At 35.1% G+C, this 23,463-nt stretch overlaps 3 protein-coding genes and 1 non-coding gene across 11 annotated transcripts in view; 2 read left to right on the top strand and 2 right to left on the bottom strand.

Annotated features, from left to right (window-relative positions):
• Positions 1-3,046: 3,046 nt before the first annotated feature.
• On the bottom strand, positions 3,047-4,322 carry LOC106872149 (methyltransferase HEMK2). The gene has a single exon (XM_014919027.3). The coding sequence runs from the start codon at positions 4,122-4,124 to the stop codon at positions 3,462-3,464; it is 663 nt and encodes a 220-aa protein (XP_014774513.1). The 5' UTR covers positions 4,125-4,322; the 3' UTR covers positions 3,047-3,461.
• Positions 3,263-11,059, top strand: LOC106872150 (small ribosomal subunit protein eS19). Its single transcript, XM_014919028.3, has 7 exons — positions 3,263-3,398; positions 4,315-4,600; positions 6,018-6,085; positions 6,890-6,990; positions 7,399-7,467; positions 9,931-10,045; positions 10,913-11,059. The coding sequence occupies exons 2-7, from the start codon at positions 4,583-4,585 to the stop codon at positions 11,013-11,015; spliced, it is 474 nt and encodes a 157-aa protein (XP_014774514.1). The 5' UTR covers positions 3,263-3,398; positions 4,315-4,582; the 3' UTR covers positions 11,016-11,059.
• On the top strand, positions 9,694-9,761 carry LOC149131598 (small nucleolar RNA R38). Its single transcript, XR_016237714.1, has one exon. It is a non-coding gene; the product is annotated as a small nucleolar RNA R38 (small nucleolar RNA).
• A 763-nt stretch (positions 11,060-11,822) lies between the features above and the next one.
• The window catches only part of LOC106872148 (monocarboxylate transporter 12), a 42,881-nt gene continuing 31,240 nt past the window's right edge, over positions 11,823-23,463 (bottom strand). For all 8 annotated transcript variants that reach the window (XM_089338051.1, XM_089338048.1, XM_089338049.1 and 5 more), the window contains 5 exons: positions 21,205-21,348; positions 19,476-20,264; positions 18,204-18,473; positions 16,090-16,215; positions 11,823-15,176 (listed from right to left, as the gene is read on the bottom strand). In XM_089338051.1, the coding sequence (XP_089194177.1) occupies positions 14,977-15,176; positions 16,090-16,215; positions 18,204-18,473; positions 19,476-20,264; positions 21,205-21,348 (1,529 nt within the window). In that variant the 3' untranslated portion in view covers positions 11,823-14,976. The remainder of the gene's footprint in view (positions 15,177-16,089; positions 16,216-18,203; positions 18,474-19,475; positions 20,265-21,204; positions 21,349-23,463) is intronic.

The following is a 23,463-nucleotide window of genomic DNA, read 5'->3' as shown; positions in this document are numbered from 1 at the left end:
AAAGCTCTAACTATAATAGTAGCTGTCATACAGCCATTTGTAAACACAATTCCTAATATATATATATATGTGTGTGTGTAAATGTGCACCAGCATGACCGCAGCCACTTGGCTGAAACACATAAATAAATAAACACTCACACACATACATATATATACAGGGTGCGGGGAATAAGTTGCTGTCTAAATTATGCAAAAATGAAAATAACACTGACATCTCATTTTAACAGATATATTTACCAAAATTATGTAAAAATATCTTAAAATATTAAACAGTAAATTTATTCAATAAAATCGCCATTGGCTTCAACCATGGCCTCCAGACAACTTCAGAATCTCCTGCAACTCTTCTAGACAGTCTCCTTGTTTAACTTGGTGAGTGTTGTCATAATCCTTGCCACAGTCTACATGAAATAGCAGCCAAATTCCCTCAAACAATACTCTAGCGTTTTTAAAGTAAATATGCCTGAGCCAAATGAAGTTCTGTACATAATCATTCTACTTAGTAAATAAACACTCAAACTTCCCACAAAACTGAACATTTTAAAAACAAATAGTCTCAATCATTTAAGTTTTAGCAAATGTAGTAATAAAACGCAACTAAAATATAATGCATTTTATGATATTATTTGGCAAAGGAGTTAGGATTAACATAGGGGTTAGGGATCAATGGACAGGTTGGTCAGGTCACAGATGGGGAGCTGTAGTTGTGTTGAAATTTCTTAGCACATACACAAAAATCAAAATGAATTGGACCGTGTAGTATATATCTTGAATAATTTATTTTAGACAGTAAAATCCAGGATACTCAATGTTTTCAACATGTCAGCTCCTGTATATCATATAACAAAGACAGCATCCTTTGGTTACTAGAAATGAATTAAGATGATTGTCATGCTATCAATGATTGTTGAGTTAGGAAAATGTGTCCATGATTGCTCTCTTATCTCAAAACTATAAACCTGTCCTTTTCCTTAATGGCATTTCAATTTTGGAGATTACTTAATTCTTGGTGTTAACTTCTCGAGTGGAGCTGTTCTTAATTGCCATTTAGTAATTATGATAAAACCAATAGAAGCGGAGGTAATTTTAATAAATGAAGCATGTATGTTGTATGGTATTTAATATACCTGTATTTGTCTGTTATTCAAATGCATGTCACTGGTCACTTTTTGTTTAAATAACTACAGCTAGTTAGGTGCCCCTACCACCGATTTCATTTCCTAAATATTTTCTGGATTAGGCAGGAGAAAAAGGGGGTATATTTTATATGAAATTTTGTAGATACGTTTTCAAGGGTGTAGATTACGAATATATTATTATTAAAGAATAAAAAGTTTTGAATGGTACAACAATGCATTATAATACAAAAAACGGACTATATACCTGTTGTAATTTAGTTATCCATAGTCCGATGATATTTCGGAATACAATTCCTTCTATAGATATTCTTAGATGGAGTCTCTGCTATAAACTGTTGCAGAGACTCCATCTAAGAATATCTGAAGGAATTGTATTCCGAAATATAATCGGACTATGGATAACTAAATTACAACAGGTATATAGTCCGTTTTTTGTATTATAATGCATTGTTGTACCATTCAAAACTTTTTATTCTTTACAAACAATACATAATGCTTCAAGCGAACTACAATACTCTCCTATTATTATTGTAGTTGATGTTGTTTTAGGAGTTTGGGATCATTCTCCGGCATACTTACACAAGTGTCTCCACCCCGACTTTCTTTCCACTTCCAGGAAAATGGATATTTTTATATGAATTTTTTTACAAATACACTTTTCTGAAAGTTATGAGCAAACAAAGCCGACATGTGTGAATTTTCCAAAACTTCTCTCCCAACTTCCTGAATAAATTTCACAACAAATTCTAATATAATCAGAATTTACACTATCAGAAGCATATTTGAAGAAAATTTCATTAATATGAATTTTCTGGAAGTTATGAGGAAACAAAGTCTTTCCTCGGTAAATTTTTATATTAACACCCGTACGATTTTCACCAAGAAAAAAAAATTACCAAAAAAGTCTGTGATTTTTTTTTCTCGCTATAAGCACTTTAAGTGTGTAAAATAACAGAAAATTAAAGGAAAATGAAATTTTGATAAAATTTTGAGAACCGGTGTTGTTGATAAATACTTGACTGTGGAAAATGTAACCGGTGTAAAAGGGAAAATTTATCGTAGTATAAAAAGATTCGGTGCATAGATAATTACCTTCTTTTTTTTTCTCTCGGAATCGTATAATTGATGTACATGCAATCCGCACCACGCCAATATAAGCAACAAAGAATACTAAAGAACCAAGGCATTTCATTACATCCTACCTACTCAACACACATCAACAAACTGACAAAATGGATAAGTTATCTTGAGTGGACCCGCGCTAGTCATTAAGAAAAATGAACATAAAACAAATTTTGAAATTGAAATAAAATGTTATTATTCAAAATTAAACCATTCCGAAAGATGTTTTCAGAATGTTCTGAAAACATTTATCCTCGGTTTTCCCATATATTTCCCTCCAAGAAACTCATCTACATGGAATTCAATATTTGTTTATACTTCCATCATATTCTCGAATCTGCAATTATATAATTCAACTCATTCTTCTCCTTTAGAGAACTGTATTTTAGTTGAATTTTATTACTACATTTGCTAAAACTTAAATGATTGAGACTGTCTACTATTTGTTTAGAATATGCAGCATCAAAACTCTGAACGTATGGTAAAATATCAGAAAACATTTAAAATAACAACAAATTGAATTATACCGAAATGAATAACATTTTATTTCAATTCCAAAATTGTTTTATTTTCACCTTCTTAATGACTAGCGCGGTTTCACTCTTCTTCACGAGTACCCTACGTTCAATTCAACCAGTAATCTCCACCCGAATAACATCACCAATTGATGGATACTTCAATACACAGAAGCGCGGTTCTATATTACCGTCATTAATAAGTGGTGGCTTTCTACCGGGTGTCTACAAAGTCTGGGTACATGGAGTAAATAAAACTATAACAAACAATTAAATATAAGAAATAATAATTTCTTAAAGTATGTGTTAATCCCCATGTACCCAGACTTTGTTGGACACCCTGTATATGAATAAGGAGTGGATTTGGTATACAGAAACTGAAAGGACCCTGTCGTGTATATATATATATATGTGTGTGTGTGTGTGTGTCCACATCACCTCTTAATAACCGGTGCTGTTGTGATTACGTCCTCATAACCTAGGCGGTTCGGCTAAATGAACCGTCATAACAAGTATCTGCGACAATAAGTGAAGGCGATACCCCAGCATAGCCGCAGTCTAATTACTGAAACAAGTAAAGGATAAAAGATAACTCAGTCAATTTAAAGATCCTTTGGAGAGTAACTATTGCTATTATTATTAATGATTATAAATAAGTCCATTAACTTACAATTTTATAAACGTTATTTATTTACAATCGACTTTTTGGTAAATCTTATTACACTGAGTAGCTCAGGTCCAGAGCGACGAGAAATGACTGTTTCAGCGCACAGTCCATAACTATTCATAGTTTTAAGAATATCTGGCGGATCGTTTTCGGCAACAGCCACTAAATAAAGTATCCCTGTTTCGGACAGAATGTGGGGGACAAGAGGGAAAAGTCTATCCATGACTTCACGTCCTTTGGTGCCTCCGGCCCACGAGGCTACGACGGGATCGGCAGCATTAAACTTGATATCATCACTTGGTGTCGGCACGTAAGGCGGGTTAAATAACAGAATATCTACTTTGTTTGAAAGTCTCGGAAGTAGTCCAGACATTAAATCAGTTTCCACTGCTTCAACGACCACATCGTTGTGAAATGCCGTATCACGGGCGATCTGTACTGCTGCTCTGTTAATGTCTGTGCATATATAAAACGAAGATGGTCCCAGAAGACGGGCTAAAAATACTAAAGGAACACCACTGCCACATCCTATCTCAACGCAAATGAATGGTTGTCGGCTTTTGATAAAAGAAAAGTCCTTCTCGATTGCATCAAGCAAAAGAAAAGTGTCCTCTGCTGGTTCATAAATTTTTTCGTAATCTTTTGAAGATATGTGTGAGAAGTTTGGTGTAGAAAACATTACGAAATGAAATGAAGTCGAGAAGGGAAAAAGAACATGTTGAAAGAGAATTGTCTCCCTTTATGTATTTAGCTTTGGACGGATATCTGACAATTTTATTATTTTTTTCGAGAAACAAGCAGAAATTCAGTGTTTCGTTAATAAATATAGTTATTTCTTTGCCCTTAATCTTGTTTCACATATTTTGAAGGATCAACTGGAACCTTTGTCGTCGTAACCGATGGAGTGCCAACAACCGTATAGTAAGCATTATGCGGCAATTAGAGTCAGCTAATGTATAAGCTGCTCTAACTCCTGATAAATCATAAACATTAGTTGTCTCCCTTCGAAACCACGTGTGAAATCCCATTCTTCAAATGAAAATTACATTCTATTAACGTCTGAGAAGAGGACGGAAGTCGTTCAACGCTTAAATCTGATAGGCTGATTCAAGTCACGTGGGCGTCCTTTCTGTAATCATGGCTTCCGAGCGCAAGGTACGTCGTGTACACCTTCTCTTACTTTTACTGAAAATATATATCTTAAACAAATTTTAAAAATAACTTTAACGTATTAATTAACTGATTATGTACCCCCCGAAAGTTGTTTATAAATTTAGAGACATAATATCATCTTGCTGCTTCATATTTTGTTGGTTTAATATCCGTCACGTTGTCCACTTCATCCACATTGATGAAATGGCTTTTCTTAGTTGAAGTAGTTATTTGCTTTAGTCAATCTTACGTATGTCTCTTGTTTATATAAATGATTTATGTGTGTTTGAATATACATTTTAAACGGTTTTTATATATTATCCATTTAAATGATATCAGAAATATCCCTATCGTTCATCTAAAATAGCGAATCTCGAAATTACGTCAAGCAGTTCAAGTCCTCCTATTTTATTAAATTAAGACTTAAAAGATTTTCTTTTTACTGATCATCGAATTTTCTAGAGTGAGGGTATTATTGTGTTTAACTATAAAGGTACGTGTGCGCACAGATTTCAATGTTTTCTAAAGTTCATGCACATCTAATTATATACTGATTAAAAAAATATCTTGACATTTTTTTTTTTATAATAAAAATCTTAAAAACTTCGGTTATATTATTATTTAGTCGTTTAAGGAATTAAATTTTTTTTTTTACCCAAAAATAGTTTTAGAAAAACGGCCATGAAACATGTGACATATTTTTAATTTCATAATTCGAAATAAAACCCGTTCAAAGCATTGCATGCTTTTTAGCGGGAAGGTGTAAATTAAAGTTTTCTAAAATTTAAGCAATTGCTTTCCCATCTTTTATTTTTAAACTCCCCTAATTCATGTATCTTCAAAATTAACTATATCCTGGTGTAGTTTTTGATAGGAAATTTTTACTCTTACACCGTCTCACCAGACGGGTGTAACCCCTGAATAGCTTACCTCATGGAGAAGGAAAATTACAAGAAATAGATGATTGTTTCTACGTATACCCATAATTTTTGTCCCCGTAAATTTGATTTTGGTTTTTACATTTTAAATTCCGTTCCCTTTTCCAGTAAATTTTTTCTGTGACGTCCGTCTCACAAAATGTGTATACACAAACAAGCACCTGTAGGTAATTTAGAGACAAACATTTTTTTAATACACAAAGTATTAACCAACTTTGCGGTCATTCCAAAACGCCATAATAGAAGCGGTAGCCTAAAGAATATTAAAATAGAATTTAATTTTTTAAAAATTACTTTAACGAAAACAAGGGTGTTCTTTATTCTATTTAGGATGCCTTTTAGAAATAAGTGTGCGATTTCTATTAGCTCCTTAACTCCCTAGTTGCCAGGTCTCTAAGAGATAGTGTTAGGTCACAGGAAATAGTTGAAAGCAAGTAAAACGTGAAAGACTAGTAACTAATATTGAGAGTTTTATTTTATAGACTGGCGTTAGTGTCAAAGATGTTGACCAACATGAATTCACAAAAGCATTGGGTGCTTTTCTGAAAAGGTTAGTATACTTTTTCTATTTTGCCAGGAAAACTTGGTATATTTATATTTGTGAATACAAAGTTGAATTTAAAACTTTGTATATTATGGGTCATAGAACAAGAAAAGAATTGCAGCTTAATGGCTCAATTCTAATACGAACTTGGAATGAAAGGGACTGCAGTTCCCACTTGGGCGATCTTGGAGTTTCACTTCCCCTTCTGTCAATCTGTGGCCAGTGAGGAATTTTATGTTCCAAAGATTTGTTCTTTGATAATGTTATTTAGATTTGTTGTAAATGGATATTAGGCAAAAACGTTAGCCTGTCAAATAGAGGCTATGCTTTTTCATCATTTGGCCAGTTTAAGTACAGTATTTTTTTTTTCCGTTGGCTATTGGAATACATTAAAGATTAGTCTCTGTATAGGCTGACGAATGTGTCTTGAGTGATTTGTATTTTTGTTTCCCTTTTCTCCAATGATATGTAGTTTATGAATTTAAAAGTTTGAATTTTCATGACAAACTGATGTAAAGGTGACTTGTTTTTAATAACTGGTTAGTATCTGTCAGTTTGGTTAGCAGTTCTTGCAATGTAGAAAAGACTTCAAAATTAAAAGACTTAACTATAGCTGTAAATAATCTACCTTATGGGGTTTACAAAATGAAAATACTTTATAAATTTTACATCTGGAGGACTATTTACAAAAATCTTTGGATTCATGATTTTGCTTAATTAACAAGTTATTATTAAATTTGTCTGATATTTATCTTTATTCTTTTATAATTCATCTTACATTCGTTTGTAATGCATCATTTTTCTTTACAGATCTGGTAAAATGAAAATTCCAGAATGGGTTGATATTGTAAAATTAGGAAGATTCAATGAATTAGCTCCTTACAGTCAAGATTGGTTTTATACACGTGCTGGTAAATATATGTATACATATATATATATAGTATTTTAGATATTTGGATAACCTTTAGTATTCAAACAAGCCATATCTGGCCTCTCACACCTACCCTATAATATACATTCACATCATCAAAATCTCAAAGGCACAATTAAATGGAAAACTGAATAAATAAGCATTACTTTCGACAATAATTTGAATACTAAAGGATTAAATATAATATATAATCTTACATTGGTCTCTGTTAATGATGAATTATTGGTCATGCTAATACTGAAGGATATTGGAACTAGATGTGCTAGTTTTGATGCCTTATGAGTTCAAATGACTTCTGAAACATGGATTTCATGATTAAATTCTGCATTTTATTTTAATACCATGACAACATTATTTTGAGTAATTTTTTTTTTTCTTTTTTTTCCAGCTTCAGTTTGCAGGCATTTATATATTAAATCTCCTGTTGGTGTTGGGGCATTCACAAAAATATATGGAGGTGAGTATATACATATGCTTTGATATTGGCTCCACTGGTCAATGTCATTTTGAGTTATTCTTGAACTGAGTATATTTAGCTTTGGTTTCTTTTTATTGTGATAATGATATTGCTAAAAATATAACTTTCTGTACATAATAAATGACAGTTTTTCTATTTCCTGAAAAAATTGGGTTAATTGGTTGAAAGCAAATTATGAAAATGCCAGACAATTAACTGGTTACTTAAAGCACTCCAGTGAAACTGCAGCAGCTACTTAAGAGATAAGGCTTTCCTCTTGGTGGGGATTGAAGCCATTGCAACATTGGAAACTCTTCTGTGTCATCATCAGCTATCTCGGTTACAAGCATTTCACTCTTTAGCCTATACAGTTTGAGTGAAGTGGTGGAAACTGAATTAACCTTCACCTACAGAAAGATCTCAATCTGCAGTCTAACACAACCATCTTGAATTGGTTTCAGTTTCTGTGAGCATCTCCTTGACTTTAGTTGTTTGAATTTCAAACCAATCTTCTGCAGGAAATGGTGCACTGGTTTCGCTGAAAGATGGCAGAGTGATCCTTTGACCGGACTCGTGAACCAAGTCCTGATTTGTGGCTTTTTTCAGCTGGTGGGAAATGTCGAGCTTGTCTTTCTAACTCGGTAAAATGTAGTTTCAGGAAGATTTTGGATGCTGTAGTGTAAGAGAAGTTAACAGTTCTTGTATGAAAAGTGGGTTTCTGTGATGATTTTTTGTTATCCCTGTCTGAAAAAGAAATTGAGGACCTATATATCTGAGATCTCATTTAGGAACTGTTTTAGTCTTAGGTGAAGTTATGGCTGGTGTTCACCTCACATGGGGAAAATTTTAAACTCATGAGGTGATTACAAATGTAGGATGCTCATAGATCTTGAAAATAACAACAGATATGGTCACTTTGAATAAGATATAATTTAAAAGATATGTAACTAGAAATCACAGGTGTTCCATTTCTAGTGAGACATCCTCATTGTTTAACATCAGCCTTCCATGCTGGCATAGGTTGTACGGTTTGACAGGAGCTAATCAGGCTGCTGTGTCTATTTTGGCATGGTGTTTTTATGACTGGATGCCTTTCCTAACACCAACCACCCTACATAGTGGACTGAAATGCATATAAGAGGTGCAGTGTTTTCTCTATTTTGTAAAAGAATCAAATTTCTGTGTATGTTTAATTTTTAATGACAACATTAAGAAAGCTTCTGTAGTATAGGAGTGACTTTGTAAGGTAAACTACAAAAACATCATGACTTGCTTTCCCTTGCAATACTGAGTGAGAGAATAAGCTATCACTTTGCACCTTATTTTTTTTAAACATTACCTCTTGTAGATAATTTCCTATGCTTAGATTGTATCAGTTTTTACAAAATTTCCATATTGAGTGGATGCTGCAGAAAATAATTCTGCTTGCTCCAGAATGCGATATAGAATGAATATTGTAGTAAATAATTAAAAATTGCAAAATTTACTTGCTGTATAATAAATTGTACTTTGGTTAAAAGCAATTTATGCACAAGTTTATCTGGCAAGTACTACCATAAAATGACTTATGTTACTTGGTCTTGTGAACAACCTTTATGGGGGCTTTCTCCATATTACTGGTTTTTACTACTGCGAATGCTAATTCCGGTAGGTTCTGAAAACTTATCAAATTTCTTCTAGCAACAACTGAAGTTTGAATGTTTTTGAGAATTGTTGACCTGATTTTTGTTGTAGAATCTATCAGTAAGTAGGACTATATTCCAAGCCTTGAATGGTTCATAGGCTTTACGAATCAAGTCATCATTGTTCCTGTATCATTTGATAAACAATGCTATTACTCATAATAGCTACATCTACAAGTTATTTCTGTTTCCATCATTGCTTACCTGCTAAACTTCTGAAGATGATGTTAAATCTGGATTTAGTTCAAGAGGATGAGCTCTGTGCAATTTATAGTAGGCACTTAGTAAATTTGTAGAGTGAATAATATTCACAGAATAAGATACAAATCTCATTTGTTGATAGTCTGCCATAAAAACATATGCACAGGAAAGGAAAAAGTCTATGAATATTGTAAGCCAGTGTTATTACAATTTACTCAGTATTACTGCAGTTTGATAAAACATCAAGAGAGATATCTATTTTTAGAGGTACTTATTTATATGGATTTTTCCTTTCCTGAAGTGTGTACACATTCTTTTGGCAGACCCTAAACAGTAAGGAATGTGAGTTCTATGATGATCTTTTGTTATCCCTGTCTGACATTGTTGAGGACATGTCTATCTGAGATCTCACTTTGTATTTATGCAAAACTGGGAAATTTGGGTGTTTGTAAATTTTCCCATTAAATTCTCAGAAAAATATTTTCAATATATCTTCTAAAGTTTGCTCTGGATTTATATTTAAAATACGTCAATGGCAAGAACGTTACCTACGTATAAAATTTACGTTTACTTTCTGTAGGACGCAAAAGGAATGGTACTGTGCCCAGTCATTTTTGTCCCGCCTCAGCTTCCATTGCCCGACGTGTTTTACAGGCTCTGGAAAACCTCAAACTTGTTGAGAAAGATCCCAATGGGTATGTATTAAAAATCTTTGGATTTTTTTTTTTTTTTTTTTTTTCTCTCTGTAAAGTAGTTCATTTGCTATTAGCTTAGCCTTTTTATTTTTACTTTAAAATGTTTTTCAGTTAAATTGGAAAAAATAAGTGAAGGGTTTTGCCAGCTTGTATGAAAAGTGGGTTTCTGTGATGATTTTTTGTTATCCCTGTCTGAAAAAGAAATTGAGGACCTATATATCTGAGATCTCACTTAGGAACTGTTTTAGTCTTAGGTGAAGTTATGGCTGGTGTTCACCTCACATGGGGAAAATTTTAAACTCATGAGGTGATTACAAATGTAGGATGCTAATAGATCTTGAAAATAACTTTGTATTGATTTCAGTGTTTGTTTGTTTGTGTGTGTAATTTATATTATATTGATGACATTCAAACATGAAAAATGTTAGTCACTGTTGTATTTCGTTATTAGAGGGGTAATTTCTTTCATAATTCTCAATTCATTGGTGAAAGGACTTCGGGACACCTGGTGTTTCAGCGTTGTTTTCTCAATCAAAAGCTACTTTGGAATAATGAATCTTAACAAGAGTTTGTGGCTCTTATTTATAAATTCAGCAAACCAATTATCTGCTGTTGCATGCTGATATCTGCCAACCCAGCAAGAATCAGAGCAATGACAAATATTCTTATCCCTTTAGCATTCCGGTTACTGTTAAATGTAATGTTTATTTATTCACGTTGTTTTCCACGTTTCATGGGAGGTGAGGGAAATCGGGTGCTTCACTAGAAGGGATTTTCCTTAGTATTCGATAAAGATATTTCTTCAATTTTTGTTTTTCACTCTCCCATATTTTGCATTTAAAAAAATTTCACTTTGTTTGCTTTCAGTGGTCGCCGTTTAACCTCTCAGGGTCGTCGGGATTTAGACCGAATTGCTTCCCAGATAAAATACAACCACCTTACCACTGGTAATGTTGCTCATACGAAATAGAGAGTATAAATGTGAAAAAAATAAATAAAATAATTGAATTATCATTTGTCTGATTGTTATTCTTGCATGTTTAGCACAAAATACGAAGAAAAAGGTTGCAGGGGGAATCTATTTTTCATTTTCTTTAGGTTTTACTTACCAGAGCAACATAGTAAATTATATGTAAACCAACGTCTGCATCACTACCAATCCCATAGAAACAAATGGCTGAAACAAGTAAAAGAGTAATCTCTCCATTGAAATCTCAAACCTACAAGATAATGAATGATTAATTCAAAACAATATGAATAAAAAAAACATTACATTTCACAAAGTAAACTGATTGCTGAAGAGTTAAATATGCATTGCATTCGAAAGAACAATCTGAATGCTAAAGGGTTAAACTTACATAGTTAGGGTTCTTCGTTGTTTGCTTTATGGTGTTTTTGTTTTCTATACATTGTACCATATGAAGTCCTGCTGAAAAGTTCCTGGCTTTAAGGGTATCGTGAAAGGCTTAGTTGGAGGCCCAACCTTCCAAATTCTTTTACAGAGTTTAGAAAAACTGAAGGACCGCTTCAATAAGTGTGTGAATCTGAGAGGGGAATATGTTGAATAAAATCATAATTAACTGATCCTCCTGTATTTTCTTTTATTCAAAGCCAAGAACTTTTGTCCTTTATAAGGGTTAGAGTAATACATATGTAAGGGTTTCAAATTTACAATGGCTTGTTGCATACACACGCATGCATTTGATATTTAGATATCTTGAATCATAAATTGGAAAACAAATAGTTTTACTTAGACATGAATTTAAAAAAAAAACACTTTTTTTTTAATGGTATTTCTTTATTCATTCATTTAATTTATACAGCTATCAGCTTCAGTAAGGTTTTCTGCTGCTGACCCACCTGTAATTCCAACACATTCTTACAACCAAAATTAATTATAAATACACATTCCAAATGTTTATGTACTTGATTCAGTTACATGACAGGTGAAAATTTGTAATGGAGAACAGACTCTTTATTAATAATAATAAAAACAAAAAGAAAACCAACACATTAATATTAGTGACAGTGATTGTGCAAGTTAAGAATTTTGCTGTGTAACTACATAGTCTTAGGTTTGATTTCACTCATAGCACCTGAGTCAAGTGGCTTCTATTATTGTTTCTCTGTTTGACCAACATCTTGTGAGCAGAACTTGATAGATGGAAACTGTGCAGAAGTTTGTATTTGTCTCATTGTATTAATGTTGATCAGTTTAAAAAGCAATGTTGTGTCATAAAGATAAGTCACTCAAAACAAAAACAAATATGAAAATGAAATAAGTACTGGCATTGATATGATCGGCTAAAACTCTTGAAGATAGTGTCTCTGCCCCTGCATGGCCACAGTCCAATGACTGAAACCAGTACCACAGTTAAACATTGAAATCGAACCGAATCCGACGACTGGCATCCATGCCAACCTCTCCTTCATTGGACACTAAACTCTGCTTGCGAAGACCTGTTGGTGCAAGTGAAATCGTAATAGAACCATACTCGATGCTTGGTCACTGCGTCAGTGGAGCACTAACAGCACTGTCGAGCGTGTTCATTGCCAGAGCAGCTGTCTGGCTTCCGTGCTAGTGGCCCGTAAATAGCACCATTTTAGCGTAATCGTTACCAGCGTTGGCTTCTAGCACTTGTGCTGGTGGCACATTACAAAATTATTCGAGCGAGGTCGTTGCCAGTGCCGCTAGACTGGCTCCTGTGCAGGTGGCACGTAAAAAAACCTTTTTGAGCGTGGCCGTTGCCAGTACCGTGTGACTGGCCTTCGTGCCGGTGTCACATAAAAGCACTCGCTACACTCTCGGAGTGGTTGGCGTTAGGAAGGGCATCCAGCTGTAGAAACTCTGCCACATCAGATTGGAGCCTGGTGCAGCCTTCTGGCTTGCCAGTCGTCCAACCCATGCTAGCATGGAAAGCAGACATTAAACGATTATGATGAAACAACAATAACAATAATAATATTCCCCAGCCATTTCACTTCCCCAACTTTCAGTTATACTGTTAGATCTCTTGTCCTTCACTTGCCCTAGGGTGCTGGGTGTGTCTCGGCAAGTGATTGCAACAAACTTGCAGATTAAAAGTAAATAACAACAACAACTAATAATAATCAAGGGAAAAACACAAAGAATCAATCATCTCTTAATGGATGATTTGAAGATGAGGTACAAGTGAATTCCTTGGTGAACACTGTCCATTGTTTTAGTACTGATGTTTGGATGGAATCTGAACTCAAGAAGCATGGTGTAAATGAGTCTGAAAAGAAGCAAGGTGCAGTTCCTGACAGAGATAGAATTATCAAATAGGAAAGTAATGAAACAAATTGAAAAGGAAGCCTATAAGTACCTTGGCATACTTGAGTTCAATGAAATCACAGGGAAGGAAATGAAAGAGTGTCTCTGAAGACTACAATTAATGTTGCACTCAAAATTGACTGGATGGAATAAATTCCAAACAGTAAATACATGGGTGATAGCATCACTTTGGTACGGAGCAGGAATCGTAAACTGACAAAAGAATGAATTGATGACTATGGGTACAAAGACACAGAAATTATTCACATTGTACAGAGTATTTCACCCCAAGAGTGACACTGATCAGATGTAACTGTCCAGAAGAAAGGCTGAGAGAGGTTTGAACAGGCTGGTATGTAAAAAATGCTGTGGAATCATTGTTGATGCATGAGAAGAAGTCTGGCATCATCAAAAGAAATTTGAAGAGGAGAAAAGCATGGAAAAGAAAAAAGTACAGTAAGTTTGCAAAGACAGATACAGAAGGGCTGGTGGTTATGGATGCAGAAGAGTGACTTGAAGATAGAAATAGATGCACTCACAAGTGCAGCACAAGAACAAGCATTGAGGACAAATCATATGCAGTGCAGAATTGACAAAACAACTGAGAGTGACAAACGCAGAAAGTGTGGTGAGAGGAGTGAAACAGTGTGGCACATTGTTAGTGAATGCCTGAAATTGGTAACAGCATGAATACAAAAGGTGACATGGTAATGTGACAAAAATGATCCATTAGGAGCTTTGTGAAAATTATGACCCAGAAAGCTCAAAAACATGGCATGACCAAATCCCAGAAGGAGTTACTGAAAATGAGGATTGCAAAATCTTATGGGATGCAATGATTCAATGTGACCATCAGATTAGACACTGAAAACCTGAAATTGTTGTGAACAGAAAAGAAAAAAACATGCCTGATAACCAACATAGCATGTCCTGATGACAGCAGGATTGAAGGGAAAGAGAAAAAGTGAACAACTATGATGAATTGAGGTGGGAAATACGCAGGTTGTGGGCAATAAAGAAAATGGATGTGATACGATTTGTGATTAGTGCACATGGAAGTACCAGCATTCAATGACCAACAGAACTCAAAAAGATTGGAATGAATGTAAACATAGAGCACCCACAAAAACTAATCATTGCTTGGAACTGCAAGAGTCCTCCACTGGTTTTTTGACGCATGATCAGTAAACAAGTGTCACCTTAGTCTGCTGGCTATGGACATCTGACACTTTCCATCATACCCAGCAAAATAAAGTTGAGATTTTTTATGATATAACATCAACAATAATTTCACTAAATATGAGCCATGCTTGACAATGTTAATATGTTTGTTTATGTAACTATGTTCACAACAAATATGAAAATGGATGGGACAATGAATTGTTATGAATGTAGATTTTCTTCCTTGATGTTTCAAATGCTTTAAATCAATTCTAGTAGCTTTGCAGGTTGGTTTTCTGAAATTACAGGTTGTATGGAATTAAATATGTACCATGCCAACTTTGTTTTATTATTTAAATTTAAAAAAAGATGTATTAAAAAAAAATAAACGTGAGAACAAAACAATTGGTTTACAAAACAATTACAACACTGTGCCTTTATATGTTCATATAAAGTAGGTCACTGCTGGTGAAAATTATTGCATATTCAATGAATTATTAATCATTGGTTGCAGTTCCTTGACTTCCACAATTGTTTTGGATTTTAAAGCTTCTCGTTTTCTCTCCCATTTTGAAACCCTTTCCAAGGGAACACAAATAATTCCAGAAACAGCTAATGCTGCTCCACCCATATAAAAGGCTGCATCAAAATTTCCTGTCATATCTGATAACCAACCTATAACAGTGAAAAAAAAAAACAAAAAAAACAGTTGTTAAGCTATTAAGGTCAATAAAAACAGTAACAGCATTCATACATCATTGTTTAAAGTTTACAATTCCATGCTTGCATGGGTCTGACGGAATTCCTTGAGGCAGATTTTCAGTGGCATTCACTCGTTTCCAAGCGAAGTGACATCTACCCATGACTAAACATGTTTTCATGGAAGACTGAAGACGAACAATACCATTTGTATGATGGTAACACTTGTTTACAACTATCACAAAGACACACACATGCATGCACATACACATTCACACACACACACACACACACAGTCACACACACTCACATTCTCACACACATATATATATGATGGGCCTCTTTCAGTTTCCATCTACTGAATCCACTCACAAGCCTGAGTCTAAAATAGAAGACACTTGCTCAGCGTACCATGCAATGTGATTGAACTCAGAACAAGTGGTTTAGAAGCAAACTTCTTACAACACAGCCATGCCTGTGCAGTCAATTAGATCAACCCCAGTATGCAACTGGTGCTTAATTTATCGACCCTGAAAGAATGAGAGGCAAAGCCGACCCCAGTGGAATTTGAACCGAGAACGTAAAGACAGACGAAATATCACTAAGTATTTCACCTGGTGTGCTAACATTTCTGCCAGCTTGCTGCTTTATCAGGCCCAGATACATATATTACCTGTTTTATGCTCAGACTGGCAAGATTTGGCCTCATATATCTGCTCTACAATAGCATACTAAAAATATACAATCACATCATCAAACTTTCAAAACTATGAGATAATGTATAATTAATTAAAAACTATATGAATAAAAAAACATCACATTTATCAGAATAATCTGAGTACTAAAGGGTTAAGTTTTGCTAACCTTTATAGAATAAACAGTTGCTTACCTGCTATAGGGCTTCCAAAAAATGATGATATGCCTTGAGCCATTATAATTAAGCCAAATGCAAGTGTTAAATTTTCAACTCCCAAAAGTTCAACCATTATTATCGAACGAAGAGAAATAAAAGCAGCTGAAAGAAAAGATAGAAATAGGTTAAATAAAATAAAGAATTTTGAAGAAAATTAGAGATATCTGAGACTATTTTTGCAGGCATGACTGTGAGTTTAAGAAGTTCTCTTTGCAACCATGTGGTTTCCAGCACCATGTGCAAGTGTCTTCTTTTATAATCCTAAGCCAACCGATGCCTTAAGAATGAATTTGGCAGATGGAAAGTCTCTGGAAGTCCATAGTATGTATGTGTGTAAGTGTGTGTGTGTGTGAGGGTGCATGAGCAAAACACTTTATTTTACTTTGCTCCAACCTATTCAACTGGTAAAGATGAGTTGTACCTGTAATTCAAAGGGCTAGCCTCGTTATATTCTGAATTTCCTTGAGAACTATGTTAAGGGTATGTGTGTCTGTGGAGTGCTCAGCTATCATCATCATCATCATCATCATTTAATGTCCGTTTTCCATGCTGGCATCGGTGGGACAGCTTTAGAGGAACTGGTAAGGCTAGGAGCTGCATTAGGTTCCAAAGTGTGTTTTCGTTTAGTTTCTACAGCTGGATGCCTTTCCTAATGCCAACCACTCCACAAAGTGCACTGGGTGCTTTTTCTGTGGCGCTATCATGGGTGCTTTTTAAGTCGCAGCAGCACCAGTGCTTTTTACATGGCACTTCAGTCTTAGGATATGATTTCTGCTGTGGTGAGTGGTGTTGTGGTGGGAGTGCTCAGCCACTTGCACATTCATTTCATGAGCAGGCTTATTCTGTTGATCGTATCAGCTGGAACCCTCATCACTGTAACTGACGGAGTGACAGTTTTAAATATGTGTGTGTGTGTATGCACACACACACACACACACATATATATGTATGTATGTGAGTATATATATATATATGTATATATGTACATATACATACACATACATATTTGCTAGGAATGTCAAAAACTCTCTTTTTGCTAAATGTCAAACTAATATATTCCTTGTGCACATTCTCTACTTTGTTATTGTGAATTTTATTGCTCATTTATTTGAGTTGACTATACATACATTCATACATACATACATACATACATACATATATACATACATATATACATACATACATACACACACACACACACATACATACATACATACATATATATATATATATATATATATATATATATACATACATATATATATATATATATATAGTAATATAGTAATATGAAAAATAATTAAACTACTTGCCATGATCTTATCAGTCAATTACATTTTTATTTTTTAGCCAAGTAGTTAAGGTTTGGAGCATGAATAAAAGAATTTTTCTAAAGTTCCGTCCATCAATCATCATCATCATCGTTTAACGTCCGCTTTCCATGCTAGCATGGGTTGGACGATTTGACTGAGGACTGGTGAAACCGGATGGCAACACCAGGCTCCAATCTAATTTGGCAGAGTTTCTACAGCTGGATGCCCTTCCTAACGCCAACCACTCAGAGAGTGTAGTGGGTGCTTTTACGTGTCACCCGCACGAAAACGGCCACGCTCGAAATGGTGTCTTTTATGTGCCACCCGCACAAGCCAGTCCAGGGGCACTGGCAACGATCTCACTTGAAAATCCTACGGGAGCCAGTCAGGCGGTACTGGCAACGGCCACGCTCAAAATGGTGCATCTCATGTGCCACCCGCACAAGAGCCAGTCCAGGGGCACTGGCAACGATCTTACTTGGCTTGCCGGGTCTTCTCACACACAGCACATTTCCAAAGGTCTCGGTCAGTAGTCATCGCCTCGGTGAGGCCCAATGTACGAAGGTCTTGCCTCACCACCTCAGCCCAGGTCTTCCTGGGCCTACCTCTTCCACGGGTTCCCTCAACTGTTAGGGTGTGGCACTTTTTCACGCAGCTATCCTCATCCATTCTCACCACATGTCCATACTAGCGCAATCGTCTCGTTATTTTATAGGAATTATATTTTATTCAGTTTTACTTCAAAAACAGAAACTAATAAATCAATAAATTACTTACCAATACAGATGCCATAGACAACACAATATGAAACTAGAAGAGGATAATTGGTAAATACAGGTACAAATGCTGTTGCAATACCAGAAACTAGCAAAGATGTGTAATTAATGATGAAACAGTTTGACCATTTCTGATCGCTAACCCATCCAATGATAATGCGAAAGACTGTGTTTGATATCCCAATGATGGATAAGAGTAATGCAGACTGATTTCTGGAAAAATTCAACCTTAGTCCCACAGATGGTAAGTATGTGTAAGGAATAAAGAAACCTAGAATGAAGAAACAGAAAGAAAAATGAATGAATTTTATGTTATGAGTATCAGGGAAAACATTGATAACACAAACAGAATTTTCCATCTTTGTTATATCGATTTTTATCTAAGTTTATCCATTTACCCCTCACTTTAACTACAAACAGGACCATATCTAGTGTCGCTGGTGTCCTGGACAAGCTGAATTTTGCTGATCTTACAAGTATATATCATCATCATCATTGTTTAATGTCTTATTTTTTTACTGCCCACAAGGGGCTACACACAGAGGGGACAAACAAGGACAGACAAACGAATTAAGTCGATTATATCGACCCCAGTGCGTAACTGGTACTTATTTAATTGACCCCGGAAGGATGAAAAGCAAAGTCGATTTTTGCATGGCTAATACATTTTTTTTTCTTGTTTGTTCTTCCTGGGTCAAATATATTTAAAGTGAAATTTGTCTTTGACTTGGTACATAGCTAGTACAGCCCAGCTGTTTAGTATTGAGATGTCACATACAAAATTCTGAAATAAATTTATTTACTCTTTAGCATATTGCATTTTCTCTAGAATCTTTTCCCCTGCCACTGCTCTGTAACTACAGGGGAGAAAATTCATATGGTGACATGATGCACCTACAGTGTGCTAAAGGTTAATAAGATATATTTACAAAATTTACTTGTGTATAAGTTACACTATTTTATCATGATTTTAACATGATTTTAACTGAAAAACTGGGGTGAAATTTGTACATGGGGCAAAACTAAAAACTATAAAGGAGAAAACTTTTGTATCAAAATTTAGCATTAAATAAGGGGTGCAACTTATACATGAATAAATATTGTAATTGTTTGTAATTTTATGATAATTGTAGCAAAGTTCACAGCAAATCCTGCTTGCTATATAACTGTTAAGAAATATGATTATTTCTGTCCATCTTTTATACAATTCTAAACGTTCCTGAGTAAAACAAAACAATATCTTAATTAAGGAAAAATCACTTGAAGCACTTACCTAGCATAAGAAGAAAACATGCAAAACTATACAGAAAAAAAGTTGGTTTCAAATCCTTGTATTTCTTAAAAGCTTTTCCAATCTTTTCCATACAACTTTTTTTATTATCATCTTCATCTGAAGGAATCACAACCATGCTTGATATGAATTCATCCATATTTGGTGATTCCATCTTTTCAGAGAGACGTAAGAGACTGCCACTGTACAGGACATCTTTACGGTAAAATGGTGACACTGTAGGTCTTACTGGAGTTTTTGAATTTAAATGTGTTGGCAAGATATCATGGCTAGCAGCCATTCGGGCAATATTAGATTGTTCTTTGTTGTTGCTAACATTAAGAACACCAGGAAGAAAAGTTCTTCCAGTGCCAGTGATATCTAATGATCTATGTCTTCTTGCATGGTAATTTTCTTGTTCTATGTCATGTATCCTTTTAAATTTCATTCGGAGGTTCAACTGTTTGTGTTTATCATCTGGTCTTATAATAGGTTCTTTAACTTCATTGTCAGTAGCTTGATAAGGAATCGAAGGGAGATCTTTGTTCTTTGGAGGTTTTAATGGACGGTAGAAGCTTCCAAATATTATTCCATTTAGCATGAGAGCTGATGTGATCATCATTGAACCTCGCCAGCCATATTCCTTCAACAAGAGCTCAGCAATAGGAGCAAACACAAAGTTACCAATACCAGATCCACAGACTGCAATGCCTGTTGCTAAGGCTCTTCTTTTATCAAAATAGTAACCAACCATGACAATTGCAGGCAAGTACATGAATCCAAGACCAATTCCTGAAATGAATCAGAATAATTTTATATCAACATCTGCTGTGAAATTGTAGGAAGACATAACATTTACTCCTTTCAACAAAGTACTTATCTTCAATATTTTAATCTTAATTAATTTTATTACCATCTAATAAATATTTCTACCCATCAGTTGTTTTATTAGAGAAGTGTTGTTTTATTGGGGAAGTGTTGTTTTAAATCTTCTTTACCTCAAAACTCAGTTCTTCCTTGAAAGATATACAAGGTCATAAACAGCTGGAGCTTTCTCAGTTGCAGTTAATAAAGATGAGCCATGGACATTTCTAGTCTAGAAATCTGAGATGGTATGTCTAGACAAAGCACAAACAACTCTACAATTTTTGAAGTAATACAAAATCCCTTCATCTACAACATGTCTGGAAACATAAATGTGAGAATGAAATTTGCTTAGTGGTTGTAAATCCAGGTTCAATCCATGATGTTCAAAGCGTCTTCATTGTCTCACCAAAAATTTAAATAGGTGCACTTGCACCCTTGCACCCCCTGCTCCTGAGCCTGTCTGGAAATGCACCAACATTAGAAATTATCATTCTTTCTTTTCTGTTTAATTCTCATAGAGTTAGTTATTTCAAATGATAGTTAGAGATCAGTGCCATGACAACATCATCATACTTGAAACAATAAAAAGAAGACTAATAGTATGATCAAAAAAAGATGGGACATATCCATAAATGGCTTTTCTGAGTGGTGTAACATACCAACAGATGAAGTTTTTCATCAAACCAATCTGTGACTATGTCCAAAATCCATCTCACTAATGTCTACTTAACACAACTCAAAGCAAATGTTGTAAAAGCTCTCAAAGGATGGAAGGTGAATTATGACAACGGTGGTGACCCAGTATGGCCACAGTTATTGAGCTGAAACAGGTAAAAGAGTAAAAGATTAAGAACCAAGAACTTACCACCAAATATGCCAAAGCTAACAATTAGGACTGCCAGACTATTGGAGTATCCACTGCAAAATATGGCTATGGCACAAAAGACAGCTCCAGCAATAGTTGTAGCACGGCATCCAAATTTGTTTGCACAGCTGCTGACGACTGGTCCTGAATGAAGAAGATCAATAATCAATAATATTTTAAACAAAACATGATATATATTTTTAATTCTTTCTTTGTGCATGTCTTTCTCTCTCCCTCCCTCCCTCCCTCCCTCCCTCTCTCTCTCTCTCTCTCTCCTTCTCACAGAAAGTAATTCATTTTTGTTTCTTGTTGAGTATGGTCTCAGTCAGCCATACATAAGGTAGCTGGAATTAACCATTTTGCCTTCAGATTTCTCTGTCAAATATAATGCCGGTCCACATTATTTTCAATTAATCATGCATTATGTGTAGCTTTGAAATTTCGATGAAATGATTGCTTATTTTCAGAAGGTTGTAGAATGGTTGTGAAATGAGTGTGTATATTTTTAGAATGACATTGTAGAGTAGGTGTGAGAGGTTGGATATCATTAATTTTAACATAAAACAAGTAGAATATTTGGGCTGGATATACTCTTTTACTCTTTTACTTGTTTCAGTCATTTGACTGCGGCCATGCTGGAGCACTGCCGTTTAGTTGAGCAAATCGACCCCAGGACTTATTCTTTGGAAGCCTAGTACTTATTCTATCGATCTCTTTTGCCGAACCGCTAAGTTACGGGGACGTAAACACACCAGCATCGGTTGTCATGCGATGTTGAGGGGACAAACACAGACACAAACATATACACATACATATATACATATATACGACAGGCTTCTTTCAGTTTCCGTCTACTAAATCCGCTCACAAGGCTTTGGTCGGCCCTAGGCTATAGTAGAAGACACTTGCCCAAGGTGCCACGCAGTGGGACTGAACCCGGAACCATGTATTGATAAGCAAGCTATTTACCACACAACCACTCCTGCGCCTATGGTCAATTTAAATGTTAAAGGATTAATCAATCAAACATTTGAGTGTAACTCATAAGTCCAACTCACGCTGAGTATAAGGTGTCTCAGTACAGTTTGATAGGGTATGAGACATTTTGGTGAAGCCATTTTGGTGCTGCCTATTCAGTATTTCTGATTTGATGTTGACCTATTTGACATGAAATGTTTGACCTATTTGACATGAAATGTTTGACCTATTTGACATGAAATGTTTGACCTATTTGACATGAAATGTTTGACCTATTTGACATGAAATGTTTCGAGGTTTCTCTCATTTTAATGACTTTCACATTCTTACCCCTTCTCTCTGTTCATGTGTGTGTTAACACTCAGTTATGTTTGTGTGAATGTGTAATCTCTCTCTCTCTCTCTCTCCCCAATTTTCTCTTGCTCAGTAAATTTCTGCATGTCTGTGTGTGTGTGTGTGTGTGTGTGACTGTGTGTGTGTATGTGGGTGTGTGTGTATGTGGGTGTGTGTGTATGTGTGTATTTGCCTCTATGATTGTGTGTATCTGTAATCTCTGTCTCTCTGTCTCTCTCTCTCTCTCTCACTCTCTCTTGCTCAGTATATTTCTGCACATGTGTGTGTGTGTGTGCGTGTGTGTTTGCCTCTATGTTTGTGTGTATGTGTAATCTTCCTCTCTTCTCCCCCACACTCTCTCATTCACTCTCATGTTCAGTATATTTCTGCACGTGTGTGTGTGTGTGTGTGTGTGTGTGTGTGTGTGTGTATGCTTGCCTCTGTTTGTGTGTATGTGTAATTTCTCTCTCCCCACCTCTCTCACTCACTCACTCTCTACCAGTATATTTCTGCATATGTGTGTGTATGTGTGTGTGTGTGTGTGTTGTGTGTGTGTGTGTGTGTGTGTGTTTGCCTCCGTGTATGTGTAATGTGTAATTTGCCTCTACGTAATGTGTAATGTGTAATCTCTTGCAGCATAATCTGTTTTCAGCTTGGGTTCTACAGCTGGATGCCTTTCCTGATATTAAATAATAATAACAACAACAACTTTAGGTAAATCAAAGTTATAAACTAAGGATAAATTAAACCTATCTGGGTTGTATGTAGGGATTTAGACAGCATATATGAAATATTCTCAAAGAATTAATATTTCTACCCATCAATTGTTTTATTAGAGAAGTGTTGTTTTATTGGGGAAGTGTTGTTTTAAATCTTCTTTACCTCAAAACTCAGTTCTTCCTTGAAAGATATACAAGGTCATAAACAGCTGGAGCTTTCTCAGTTGCA

This window comes from Octopus bimaculoides, chromosome 20 (genome assembly GCF_046866305.1).
Source record: "Octopus bimaculoides isolate indiv1 chromosome 20, ASM4686630v1, whole genome shotgun sequence".
Taxonomy (NCBI): domain Eukaryota; kingdom Metazoa; phylum Mollusca; class Cephalopoda; order Octopoda; family Octopodidae; genus Octopus; species Octopus bimaculoides.
Note: the sequence above shows the minus strand (reverse complement) of the source record. Positions and strands in the feature narration are given on the sequence as shown.

Excerpts from the sequence above, each read along its gene's own strand:
- LOC106872149 (XM_014919027.3), bottom strand. The coding sequence starts at position 4,124 with ATGTTTTCTACACCAAACTTCTCACACATATCTTCAAAAGATTACGAA.
- LOC106872150 (XM_014919028.3), top strand. Across the intron at positions 7,468-9,930 it reads ATTCACAAAAATATATGGAG|GACGCAAAAGGAATGGTACT; the intron begins GTGAGTATATAC and ends TACTTTCTGTAG. Across the intron at positions 10,046-10,912 it reads GTTGAGAAAGATCCCAATGG|TGGTCGCCGTTTAACCTCTC; the intron begins GTATGTATTAAA and ends GTTTGCTTTCAG.